General features: G+C 22.8%; 4 protein-coding genes and 1 long non-coding RNA gene across 12 annotated transcripts; 2 read left to right on the top strand and 3 right to left on the bottom strand.

Annotated features, from left to right (window-relative positions):
• Positions 1-138: 138 nt before the first annotated feature.
• On the top strand, positions 139-1113 carry LOC147658536 (uncharacterized). Its single transcript, XR_015295100.1, has 2 exons — positions 139-367; positions 813-1113. It is a non-coding gene; the product is annotated as an uncharacterized LOC147658536 (long non-coding RNA).
• A 448-nt stretch (positions 1114-1561) lies between these two features.
• Positions 1562-4712, bottom strand: ThrRS (threonine--tRNA ligase). 2 transcript variants are annotated; one of them, XM_012483434.3, is made up of 5 exons: positions 4607-4712; positions 4048-4125; positions 2349-3904; positions 1927-2216; positions 1562-1847 (listed from the first exon to the last, which is right to left on the bottom strand). In XM_012483434.3, the coding sequence occupies exons 1-5, from the start codon at positions 4670-4672 to the stop codon at positions 1699-1701; spliced, it is 2139 nt and encodes a 712-aa protein (XP_012338888.3). In that variant the 5' UTR covers positions 4673-4712; the 3' UTR covers positions 1562-1698. The 2 variants fall into 2 exon arrangements, with proteins under 2 accessions (XP_012338888.3, XP_086773373.1); XM_086917247.1 differs by having other exon boundaries at positions 4479-4689.
• Positions 4713-4844: 132 nt separating this feature from the next.
• On the bottom strand, positions 4845-8422 carry LOC100867470 (uncharacterized). Of its 2 annotated transcripts, XR_015295099.1 has the most exons (8): positions 8226-8422; positions 7459-8080; positions 7204-7373; positions 6987-7136; positions 6787-6915; positions 5688-6710; positions 5391-5545; positions 4845-5293 (listed from the first exon to the last, which is right to left on the bottom strand). XR_015295099.1 is itself a non-coding variant. In XM_031915017.2 (7 exons), exons 2-7 carry the CDS (start codon positions 7982-7984, stop codon positions 5099-5101), a joined length of 2490 nt encoding a protein of 829 aa, XP_031770877.2. In that variant the 5' UTR covers positions 7985-8080; positions 8226-8422; the 3' UTR covers positions 4845-5098. The 2 variants fall into 2 exon arrangements, 1 of the variants encoding a protein (XP_031770877.2); XM_031915017.2 differs by having other exon boundaries at positions 5391-6710.
• On the top strand, positions 8304-10685 carry LOC100863092 (uncharacterized). 4 transcript variants are annotated; one of them, XM_086917248.1, is made up of 6 exons: positions 8304-8579; positions 8707-9004; positions 9107-9259; positions 9359-9776; positions 9887-10293; positions 10366-10685. In XM_086917248.1, the coding sequence occupies exons 2-6, from the start codon at positions 8804-8806 to the stop codon at positions 10561-10563; spliced, it is 1377 nt and encodes a 458-aa protein (XP_086773374.1). In that variant the 5' UTR covers positions 8304-8579; positions 8707-8803; the 3' UTR covers positions 10564-10685. The 4 variants fall into 4 exon arrangements, with proteins under 4 accessions (XP_086773374.1, XP_086773375.1, XP_003691568.2 ...); XM_086917249.1 differs by having other exon boundaries at positions 8450-8579; positions 9890-10293; XM_003691520.3 differs by having other exon boundaries at positions 8458-9004.
• LOC100867352 (uncharacterized) lies at positions 10676-13327 on the bottom strand. 3 transcript variants are annotated; one of them, XM_012483438.3, is made up of 5 exons: positions 12195-13327; positions 11751-11941; positions 11481-11669; positions 10931-11416; positions 10676-10869 (listed from the first exon to the last, which is right to left on the bottom strand). In XM_012483438.3, the coding sequence occupies exons 2-5, from the start codon at positions 11906-11908 to the stop codon at positions 10764-10766; spliced, it is 939 nt and encodes a 312-aa protein (XP_012338892.1). In that variant the 5' UTR covers positions 11909-11941; positions 12195-13327; the 3' UTR covers positions 10676-10763. The 3 variants fall into 3 exon arrangements, with proteins under 3 accessions (XP_012338892.1, XP_003691523.1, XP_031770881.1); XM_003691475.4 differs by having other exon boundaries at positions 12211-12619; XM_031915021.2 differs by having other exon boundaries at positions 11751-11954; positions 12195-12603.
• Between the last annotated feature and the right edge of the window lie 12 nt (positions 13328-13339).

The following is a 13339-nucleotide window of genomic DNA, read 5'->3' as shown; positions in this document are numbered from 1 at the left end:
ATAGATCTGACAATTTAAAACATATTAAATATTAATACAAAAAAATATATTTAATAAATGAATCTTCGATAATATTGTTTTTCAATAAAATGTTTCAAAATTTCCTTCTTATTCCCTTTATTTTTAGATCAGGCTTTCGTTTATTTAAATTTGTAAAACAATCACGTCAGTGCGTCGATACATCATATATTAGAATATATTTTGTGAGATATAATAACATATAAAATTATGTTATTATAAAATTAAGAATGTAATATTTAATATTATATTTTTTATCTAAAGATTAAGATATATTGTATATTTGAAAGAGAATTGATAAAAATATATTCAATTGACATATTTCTTCTATGATCTGCACCAAAAACAAGTATATATAAGAAAGAAAATAATAAAAAAAGGAGAGAGATAGTATAAAAATTATCGCCATTTCAAGAGACGTAAATTAAACACAAATATAATTAAAAAAATAGTGAAAAGATAGAGAAAAGAATTAAGTATCAGCGTTATCTTTTGAGTGCTAAATACATCCTCAAAAAGTAGTCAAAAGATGACATTAATATTTTATTCTTTTTCTGCCTGGAAGTAATATATTTTTAATACTTTAGAGATAGTCAACAGTCAATTTTTATTTTCTTGCTATTTATTACTCGTTTATTTACATGTATTTCTTTTGCAACATGAAAATAATGTTTATTATAAAATTTTTTTATTTCTATTCTTCTTGCACTATTTTATTCTCCTTGTTTTTATTTTCTATATAAAATTAATGTTTAAGAGATGGCTTTAATATTAATATAACATACCACTTTTAGATAAAAACAAATAAGAAAAGGAAATAGATAGGAGAATTAAAGAAGCATTAAAAATCAACGTTATCTCTTTCTAGAAAAATTTTATAAAAATAATTAAGACTCTCTTTCTATTTTTTTTCTTATTATTTATTCTTTCTGTCCATATGAAGATATTAGTAAGAAAATATAAACTACAAATCATTTTTTATTAAAATAATATTTTTATTATTAATAAAAAAAAGCAATTTTATTCATAGATATTTTTTTATTATGTAAAAAATATGAATAATTTTAATAATAAAAAATTTTTCATTTTTGTCAATGTGATCTAATTTTTTTACAATAACAATTTATTCTCAAAAAATACTAATACAGTTACAGCAACATGCACATATTGACAGTATCTGCAAATTATGAAGCACAGCCGTTGAGATGAACATTTAAAGTTACAATGTACGCTCAGTTTTTGTTATTAAAAATAAAAAATTAATTATAGTTTTTGAATAAAATTATTTATCGTAAAATTTCTTTATTGATTAACGATTAAATAAAAAATAAGGCTTGAAAAAGTAAGAGAATAAATTATAATTGATATTAATAAAAAAATTCACATTTTTTTTAGAAAGAGATCTATTCAATGAAACCGAAGATTTTTATAATAAATTATAAATTATTTTTACAAGCATAAATATATGACCTAACAAGCTGAAATTTGAATGTAAATTTAATGATTATTATATATTTTTATATAATTTTTTTAGAAATAGATCTTTTATATAATGATATTCTTTTGCTATATATTATTTTACATATTTAAAAAAATGTGATTTTAAATCTATTAAGAATTAATTATTATCATTAAAATTATAATCTAGAAATAAATAAATATTATGTATACAAAGCTTATTTAAAAATTTTCTTCACAGTTTTTATCTTTTCTTTCTTTGAATATTCGGAATTTTTTAAGTAGATCATCAACAAGAATTTCTCCATGTACCACATTATCTCTAGTTCGTACATTTACTGTACCAGCATTAAGTTCTTTTTCTCCAACAACTAAAAATATAAAAATATAAAAATTAAACAAATTAGTATTTAATATGAAGAATATTGTATATAGAAAATATTTCTTCACCAAGGATGAAATTGAACTGAGCAAGTTGGGCGTTTCGTATCTTTTTATTTAGAGTATCACTTGGATCTGTGTCAAGTTCTGCCATAAATCCATCATTCCAAAGTTTATCTTTTACTTGTATGGCATAATCGTCAAACTGAGAGCTTACTGGTATAACCATTGCTTGCCGCGGAGACAACCAAAATGGCCATTTTCCAGCATAAGATTCTGTTAAAATTGCGATCATTCTTTCTACAGAACCCAAAATCGCTCTATGAATAATTACTGGTCTCGTTTTTTCTCCGGCTTCGCTAAAATTTTAAATTAGAATTAAATAATACAATAAAATATAATAAATAATACAATTAAAGATAAATAATTAAAGATATAAATACAATTTAAGATTTTAATTAAAATCAAAATGAATTCAAAATTATTCTTACTTAACATAAGATAAATTAAATCTAATTGGTAATTGGAAATCCAATTGAATAGTGGCACACTGATGAGCTCTTTTAAGTGCATCCATAATTGTTATATCAATTTTTGGACCATAAAATGCACCATCTTCTGGATTAATTTTCCATTGTTCTCCAAATGCATCTAAACTTTCTGCTAATGCTTTTTCAGCTTGATTCCACATTGCTAAATCTCCTAAATATTTTTCAGGTCTTGTAGATAAACATAAATTAAATGTAAAACCAAACACAGAATATACGTGTTTTAAAAATTCAAGTGCACCAATCATTTCGTCTTTAATTTGATCAACCGAGCAGAATATATGCGCATCGTCTTGTTGAAAACGCCTAACTCTAGTTAATCCAGTTAATGCTCCAGACAATTCATTTCTATGTAATACTCCGAAATCTGCCATTCTTAACGGTAATTCACGCCAAGATCTATTACGAACATCGAAAATCATACAATGACCAGGGCAATTCATTGGTTTAAGTGCAAAAGTTTCCTTCTCAACATCAAAGGAAAACATATTTTCCGCATAATGCATCCAATGACCAGATGTTTGCCATAATTTACTATTATAAATATTAGGTGTGACTACTTCTTGGAAACCTCGTTTTCTATATTCAGAACGAATAAATTCAACTAAAGTGTTGTAAATATAAGCTCCACGTGGTTGAAAGAAACATGATCCTGGAGAAAGTTCATGGAAGAAAAATAGTTCTTGTTCCTTTCCTATTTTTCTGTGATCTCGTTTAGCAGCTTCTTCTTGGAATTTTTCCCATTCTTTTAATTGCTTAGTATCTGGGAAACTAATACCATAAACTCTTTGTAAAGATTCTGCATTGGCATTTCCTTCCCAATAAGTAGAAGAATTTTTGGTAATTTTAATAGCTTTAACTTTTCCGGTATGTCTAATGTGTGGTCCTCTGCATAGATCAATCAGTGGACCACATCTATATACTGTAGTGGTAGGAGTGTGTATTTTTTCATTAATAATTCGAATTTTAAATTCATTATATTTAAACATTTCTAAAAGATCTTCCTTGGTCATTTCTAATCTCTCAAATGGTTGTTTGTCTTTAACTATACTTTTATAAAGACTTTCCAGAAATGGGAAATCTAAATTAGAAATTCCTTTATCACCTAAATACATATCATAATAAAATCCATTTTCTATTGGTGGACCATAACATAAACAACCACCATAAACTCTTTCCATAGCTTCCCCCAAAATATGAGCACTGGAATGCCAAAAAACTTGTTGGGCATCTGGATGATCAAACTTAAGAAGTTCAAGTTTGCAATTAAATTCTAAGGGTCTGTCAAGATCCCACAATTCATTATTAACCTTTGCAATTATAGTATTATCTGCTAGACCTTGACTAATATTCTTAGCAATTTCATATGGTGTTGTATGCCAAGATTGAGCAATAATTTCCTTTCCATCAGGAAGAATTACTTTTATATCAGTCATTGATTTTGAAGCTAATGATGCTTCATATTCTGCTTTAAGCTTATCCCACAATACAATACGATCCTAAAAAGATAATTATTCAATAATTAAATAATAATATATAATATATATATATTTATAAAAATTAATTTAAATTAATTTATTTTTTATAAACTATTTAAATTTCTAAATAAACATTTTAAAATATAAATAAAGTATATAGATACCTGAATATAATTTGGCCAAGGATTTAGTTCAGAAATAGATTTCTCATCTGTAATCTTTTTTTTTGATTTCATTTTCGTCTAATGTTGAAGAAAAAAAATATTAAATTTCATCAAAAAAGCTTATTATTATTTTTTAAATTCAGAAAACACAAGAAATTTTATAGAAAAGCTTGTTATTATTTTTTAAATTTAAAAAATACAAGAGATTAATATTAAAATAGAATTATTATAATTTAAAATAGAAGTAATACAACAGCAATCAATGGTATAAAATCAGATTGCATCAGAATATTGATTTTAAAGATATGGGTGGTCATTCTTAATACGGCACGCCTTTTAAGATAACAAATACTTTGAAAAATAAATAAAAATAAAAAATTCATGATGTTAGCGATATTAAAATCATAATGATGATATACTTTATAACCAACCCAAGCATGTGTCCTTTTAGAAACATTGTAAAGGTTTCTATTATTGCGAATAAACAAAGTCGTCAACATATTTTATAGCTAAAAATAAAAATTAAAAAAATTTTATCAAATGTAAACTATATTCATGCCTTTTCTTCCTTTATATTCAGGTTTTCCACGTTATTCACCACGTCGTCACACATGTTGTCGACCATATTGAAACTTACTGATGCTTTTGGTTGAGTATACCAACGTGTTTTCTCTATATACCTATATATAAAATAATGATTATGTTTATAATGATTATATATTTTGTTATGAAATAACAAAAATTGAGTTTGTTCAATATATATCTTTTCATTTCGGGATAGAAAAAAGAAATAGAAATAAAGAATTAATATTTTCTTTTTTATTAAAAAATAATCATTTATAAAACATATTTTAAATGCTTTACAATATGTATTAACTGTTTACAATAATTCATATATATAACATTGTAAAGAATATAACAGAACAACATGTATATATATGTACATATGTATATTATTATTATTTCTTATTTAAGAAAATTATAATTATTTTAATTTTATTATATTTTGTTTCTTATGTTTTTAAATAAATAAAAACAAGCTTATATTTTCCTAAAAATGTATCCGTTCGTGTCGAATAATATGACTTCGATGATGAAATCTTTTTCCACAAGTGCGACAGACGTAAGGCCGTTCATCAGTATGAATTCTATTGTGTATTTTTAAATCGTATTTTTTAAAAAATGATTTACCGCATTGAGAACAAACATGATTTCGTTGTTTTAAATGATCACGTTTTACATGTTCCTATACCAAAAAAAATTTATTGTAATATCATTGTAATATATAATTATATTAAGAAAATATATTATTATATTAAGAAAAAATTTTCAAATATACTCACATTTACTTGCGAAGAAGTGTTATAAATTTTATTACATATATCACATGCAAATTTCTGTGGACCATCTGGTCTATGATTACTTGCGATATGTTTATTTAATGTTGATTTCCAAGCAAAAGATATTTTACAATCTTTACAATGAAATTTTTGTTGATCTGCAAAATGAGTACCTATATGTTGCTTATAATTATAACTAGTTGAAAAAGATTTTTCACATACTGTACATTGAAATTTTATTAAAAAAGTTTTTGTTTTTTTTGAGTCTTGTTCGTTTTTTAGTTTTTCATTAATACTAACATCATTTTCATTTTTTTCTCGTTTTCCATTGGTTTTAATAATTGCATTATTACTGTTATTATTACTAGTAATATTATTTTCTTCATTTGATTGTATAACATTAAGTTGATTGAAATTTTGAAACTGTAAGAATTCTTCACTTTCTTTATTACATTCTGAAATTTTTGAATTTTGATTCTCAAATCCTGTTCCAACAAATTCAAGAAACCGTTCGGAACTGTCATCGTAATTTAATCTTTCAAATACTTCGAAATTTGTTTCAACATATTTATCAAAATCAGTTTGTGTGTCTAATAAAATTTGATTTGTAACATAATTTTTTTCTTCCTCTTGTAATTCATATTGCACATAATTTAAGTCATTATGTAAATCATCTCGTATATTTTGCTCTTGATGGTTTTCTTCATTTATATTTGTACCAGGATCATCTTTATTCTCAGGATTTTTTGCAGATTGTGTATTCGGTAATTTTTCAACTAAATTGTTAATTAAAAATTCATAAAATTGTTCTCCTGTTTCTGCTTGTACTAATCGCAACATTGGTTCATCATGATTTACAATATTATTTATGTCATTTAAATCATCAGATATTTTTCCATTTTGTACTAAATTTATTTCCCGATTTTTATTTATATTTGAATCGGAATTAATATGTTCATTGCTATTAGATTCTGAAAGATCTATCTTTTGAAACATATCGGTAACATTTAGAGAAGTATTTATTAAAGTATTATAATTCGTTTCGGATTTTTGTAAATCTAATTCGCATGTTTGTATACATAATTTACTTTTAAGAATATTTTCGTCTACTTGACAAACATATGTTACATTTTCTTTTTCAATGCAATTAGATTTACATGACAAAAGTGGAGTATCTTGAACAAATTGAGTTTGTTCATTTTTAAATGTTATTTTCTCAGAGACATTTAATTCTTCATCTGCTAAAATTTTTGTTTCACATAAATTTTCTTGTGAAACATGATTTCTATTGTCTTCAACATTTTCTAAATTAATTTTCTTCAACTTTTTTCATATAAAAAATTAAATATATGTAAAAATATTTTAAAATTACATTGGTTATAAATATTAAAATATTTACCTGTTCTGATGTAATATAAATAATTGTTTCTAATGGCAAGGCTTTTTTTATATTTATTTCATTTTCAAAGAAATCAAAATTATCATTATGCTCTGTTTGTTTTTTAAGTTCTGTAGTTTTCTGAAAATTCTAAATGAAAGAAATAAATCAAAAAATTAATAACATAAATCTCAAATATTTTTTATTTTCAGAATTCTTACCATCTTATTATTCTTACATTCCAAAGTTTCTGAATGGGATTTCTCATGATCTCTTAAGAGAAAGATAAAATTGAAACTTTCACCACAAATTTTACAATAATGTTGTCTCTTGACAATCTTTTGCTGACTAAGTGCATTACCTTCAACAAACTGTACATTGACAGTAAGATATACTTAGATTCAAAGGATATTATGTAATACCACATTTGTTCATCACCTTATTCTTATATATTGCATGATCTTTTTTCTGCAAATTACTATTGAAATTATTTTGTAATTGAAGTTTAACATCACTTTTTACTCTTTCATGAATACGTTTGTGTCTCGCAAGGGAACTGATCTGAGTAAAACGTTTACCACAAATGGAACATGGATATAATTTTATTCCTAAAAATTTATTTTCAAATTAAAATTTTTTTCATTATTTATTTCATTTATTTTTTATTTTATAAAAAATTTTGAATATAATTACCAGCATGCATTCTGCAATGTCTAATTAAATTAGATATGTGATTAAATTTTCTTCCACAAACTTCACAAATGCAAACATTTGTGCCTAAGTGAATATTCAAATGGGTTCTTAAGTCTGCTTTGCGAAAAAAACTTTTGCCACAGATTTCACAAAGCTGAGATTTTTCTCCTAAATGTATACTTCGATGATGATAGTCATACTGAGAAGCTCTGTCAAAAGTTAAACTGCATTGTTGACATTTAAAAGGTCTTAATATAGTTTCATAAAAATTATTATCAATTTTTTTTAATAAAGAATATTTTGGTACTGTTTCTAATCCATTGTTTATATCTTTTTTAAAATATTGCATATGTTTCAGTAATACATCTCCAGTATGGATACGTAAATGATTATAGAATTCTTTTTTGTTTATATATCCAACATCACATACTGGACATACAAGATTGATGGATTGCATTTGAACCATGTCATTTTTACAATTTTTTTCTGAATTTAAAATAAATGACATGCTTTTATACTCAGACATGAACTTTCTATAGAAAAAGTTTTAATTTTTCAAATAAAGCAATCAAAATGATAAAAATTTTAGATTTTAAACTTCTATCTAAAATAAAACGATAACCTAAAAAAATTTAGTATTATCAGTTTATTATTTTTCTAGTTATTATTTTTTCGTTATATATGATTTTCAATTAATAATTTTATATATTAAAATTTTTAAATTATAATTAAGAATGAGATGAATTCCATAGAATTATCATACATACACTTCAATTTAATAATTATAGAACGCAATTACATTGTTTTTAATGATTATAGGAAATTTTATATTTAGAACATCTTTTGTTAATTAACTTAACATGTTCACATTATTTCAAATTTTTTAAAAAAGAATGCAAAACATTACTTTCCTTTTTACTTTGAAATACATGTTAAATGTATATAAATATGAAATAAAGTTTTTGTATTGGTATTACTTATTTAAAGTCTTATGTTGGTACGATTGTATCATTTAGTTAATTTTTAAAGGTGAATTATAATATTTGAGTTTGAATTTACTGTTTACTGATGTTAAAAATTTTACTGTATTTTGTTTAAAACATTTCAAAGTTCAATTTAAGGTAAATTCATTTTTCAATTTTAAATATTATATAATGTTAAATATAACAAACATGCATTGAATATTAAATAAATATTTGTAAAATATTGACTATAATATATTACTGATCCGTTATATATTTAAAAAAGTGATGTTGGTAATGTAATCGAAAATATAATCGAATTTTATTTTGAATTTATTCATTGAAAATCAAAGTGAAAAAATATAAAAAAAACAATCACGATAATGGGAAATTATGTTAATAAATTTTTTATTCATAAAACTGAAACTTATAACAATGAGATTGAAAAAGAAGAAATAAAAGATTCATCAGCGATAGATGAAGTAACTGTTGAAAAAAATATGCAAACTCCACCAATAATTCGTAAAACATTAATTACGGATCCTAGATCTGTAACGAATGGAATAAATAGAACACCAATTGAGGTAATTATAACATAAATTGATATAAATTTTATAAATTATTAATTATTAATTATTTTATAAATTATTATTTATTATAAATAATAATAATATTAATATTAATAGGTGAATAATACACCTGTTGGATTAAATAAAAAAATATCAGCAATTCCAAAACATTTACAAAATAAACCATACTTGGAAACAGATATAGATAAAATAATGTTATGTTTAACTCCTAAAAAACATTTGGTGCCAAAATTAATAGAAGCTCCAAAAGTATATCTCAACATTTTCTCTTTTTTAATAAAATGAAATATTTTGTTTTCGTAGTTTTATTGTTATAAATAATTTATGAAATTTTTTTAAATATTTTAGCAAAAAAGTGAAGAAAATCTTTTAACACCAACAAGTAATAATTTAAATAATAAAAAAATAATCACTGATATCGAAAAGGAACGTTATAATATTCTAGGACTTGATCCTAGATCTCCAGCAGCAGATTTTGATAGAACTCCAATTTTAATGCCAAAATCTATTGAACGTTTAAGAGCAAGATCTCAAGAATGTTTGCATAGACAAGGCAGTTATGATACAGATATTTTTTATCCAAAATTTTCATATTGTGAAATGTCATCACAATTTAATGTTACTGAAGTACAAGTTTTAACAGATTTAGACACATCTGCAGTAAATTCTTTACATTCAGTTATTACTGATTCTGATGACAAATTAAACGAGCCTAAATCATCATATTCAAATGATTCAGTTAAAACTAATTTTATTTCAGAAATTGGTAAGAAATTAATAATTAATAATTTAAAGTTAATTTATATTATAATAAAAATTATATAAAAATATGTTTTAAAAAATTTATTATATCTGACCAAGAAATATTTATATTAGTAGAAAAAGAATTAGAAGATCAAAATAAAATTCAAAGCATTGTAGAACAAAATAATTGTGATGATAATAATATTAAAAAGAATGCAGAACAAAAATGTATTATTAATAATGATATAATTAAAGTGTGGAGAGATTCATTAATATTGGATACATTTGAGGAATCAAATGAATCAGATAATGTACAAGAAGTTACAGAAAAAATGTCACAAATAAATAAGGAAGAAGTAATTATAACATTTGACAATGATAGTACCAAAGACTTAATTCCAAAATTAATTAATTCTGAAAATGAAAAAACAAAAGTAGACACAATTAAAAAAAAGAAAAAAATTGTCAAATCAGAAATTAAAGTTACAACAGATGAAAAAAAATCCTTTATTGATAAAAATGAAAATGAATCCATAAAGGTATTTCATAAATAGTAAAAGTTAATTATTTTTAAGGAAATAAAGGTATTATGTGCATATTTTTATTTTCAGATTCGAACTCCTCTTGGAAATCGTTCAAATAATGAACAAATACAAACATTGTTAACAAAGTCACCACAACAAATGTTTAAGAGTAAAAGTATTGTTTCAAAAATATTAAAAGAAAATACACCACCACATAAAAAATATTTTGTAAAATCTAAATTAAATGGTGTACAATGGGATCCTGATTCAACTGTTATTATTTAAGATTATTAATTTTTATAAGAAAAATTTAAACATAGTTTATATCTTTTATAGAACTATTTTTATAGAAATTTAAATAATTGTAAAAATTAATTATAAACATAAATATAAAAAATTAGTTGAAATAGTGTATTTATTTAATATAAAATAAATAATTTTCTTAAAAAAGAATTTTTTTCTCTATTACATATTTTAATATAAAATCATGGATTTTCCTTATTATTCATTTGCATGGCTGCTCGTATTTGCGATTTAGCTTCTTTAATTGACAATTGCAGATTTTCACTTGGTTGTACCAATTGGGATACACTATAATAATTATAACATATTATAAAAGTATATATGATATAAAATATAATATATAATCTACCTTGGATCTTTTATTATAATCCTTTTTTTCTCAACATCATTTTTTGGTATTAATTTAATAGTTATATTACTATTAATTTTCTTTGGATTAGAAAATATATTTTTATTTGAAATATCCCATTTTACTATAGTACTTGTATCTACAAGTTGTGGTTTAACAAGTCTAACTTTCACATTATTATTAATATGTTGTCCTTTATAATTTTTTCTTTTGTTTTTAGTAGAATTTGATTTTAATGTAGTTTCTTTAGATACATTTGTTTCAATAATAGCTTCAGTTGAATGGTAAGGAACTTTTAATATAGAAGCATTACTTGGATATTCAAATGAAGTAGATGGTAGATTGGATTGACATACTGGTCTTGGATCTATATTTTGTGGTATACCATCATAAATAGATGATAAAGTTTTTCCAGGATATTGTTGAATAAGACGCTCTTTTGTAAGTGGTAAAGCAGGTGTTCTCTTTCTTCTATTATATTGTTCTCTGAAAATTATTCAATGTAATAATTCAAATTTTTTATTTACTATTATTTTTATATTTTACATACTTGGGAATAAATTTATTGATATTTGGATTCTTTAGATCTTGTTGATTTTTTTTTATACGTATATTTACATCTCTTTGACGTTGAAGAAGTTTTTCTTTAGTTTCTGAGATACTTTCAAGTTCGGGTACATAAAAAACATGTAATGAACCTCCATAAAAATTTTTATCATCAATGAATCGTTTTGCTATTCTACATAATGTATAATATAAGACATAAACATAATAAATTTAAATTATATATTACATTATTATAGAAAAAAAATATGTTTACCTTGCACTTTGTATATGAACATATTGTATATAATATGCTTCTGTAAACTCTTCTGTGGGATAATCATGAACTACATGTATTTTTTTTATATTACCATAAGATTCAACAAGTTTTTTTATTTCTTCACCTAATTGGAGTTTTGGTACTCCACATATCATTAAATGTTTTGATTCATCATTTATTGTATAAACCTGTTACATAGAGCTAGTGTGTCAAGGAAATATTATTGAAAAAAAACAAAAATGATAGTAGATTAATTATTTTAAATAAGATTATGTAAATTTGAAAATTTAAATTTATTATAATTTTTAAAGAAATTTATTTAAATGACCTAATAATTTTTATAATTTATATTTATGATTTAATTAAAAAAATAATATGAAAAAATAACTTATTATTAAAATATTATTTATTATTAAACTTATTTTAGGAAAAATAGGATACAAGTTCACAATGCTACCTTCACAGATGTTAATCTTTTTCCCTGCCTATAAGGAGGTCGTGTATTACACAATTTTTGTTGTATATGATGAGGAAGTTTTGTTATAGTACAATTATTATCCATGATTTATATTTTTCACTATAATTTTTAGTATAGTAATTATAATAACTTTATAAATATTTTATATCAACTTGCTAATATTTTGAAAGATCATTGTTTCAATAAATTTTAAATGAATTATAAATATTTATATATCTTAATAATTATTTTTAGAAACTTTTAGAAATATTGTACTTTCATATACAAGAAACACTAAATGTACAATATGGCTATAACTAAATGAATTTCCACATTGCGAATAATGCTGGAAATTAGTATAGTTTATGGTGTCATGGCGTCATGACTCGTACTATAATAAAATGAAAATGAGAGAAAAAATAACGGGTGTCCTATTATATCGTATTGTTTTAGAATTAGATTAGTTTAGGAATAGAATCAAAAAATAACAATTTATAAATCCATGATCATTTCCAAATTCGAATCTTGAATATCTGAAAAATCAAATTTAAATCAAACATCGTTACGTTCTTAAGCTAATCTAATTCTAAATTCTAACAGTGCAGTATTCGTTATTTTTTCTTGCTCTTTCTAATTTTTCTTAATTTTCAATAGAAATTTGCACAATTCTGAATGTGCTAAACATAATAATTTGACACAAATGGTTTTCTTTTCATAATAATATTTCGCATTTTTCTGTATATCTGCAGAATTAAATAAATATGTTCAAACAATTTCTTTAAAAAATTGTCTTTGTTTTAAAAAATATAAAAATAAAAAATTCAATAATATTATAATTTTTATACATAATTTTTATTATTTAATGCAGCACATTATTTCTTACAAAAAAATTCTAAGTTATTTATGTTGGCAAATCTTTAATTTAAGAGAAAGTTTAAGTGAAGTTTGTAAAGATCATATGAAAGGCACGTGTTTTTATTATTTTTGTTTTTCATATAAAAAATATTTACTTTTATATTCACTATTATTATTTGCACAAAACTATATACGAGACAAAAATTAAATTCTTTTTTATCATGCATATGTATTGCATATGTTTTAATAACAATTGATTGACGTACATATACAT

This window comes from Apis florea, unplaced genomic scaffold (assembly GCF_048593485.1).
Source record: "Apis florea isolate Af1SG1 unplaced genomic scaffold, ASM4859348v1 contig_2201_pilon, whole genome shotgun sequence".
NCBI classification, from domain to species: domain Eukaryota; kingdom Metazoa; phylum Arthropoda; class Insecta; order Hymenoptera; family Apidae; genus Apis; species Apis florea.
This window is presented reverse-complemented; position numbering and strand designations above follow the sequence as displayed.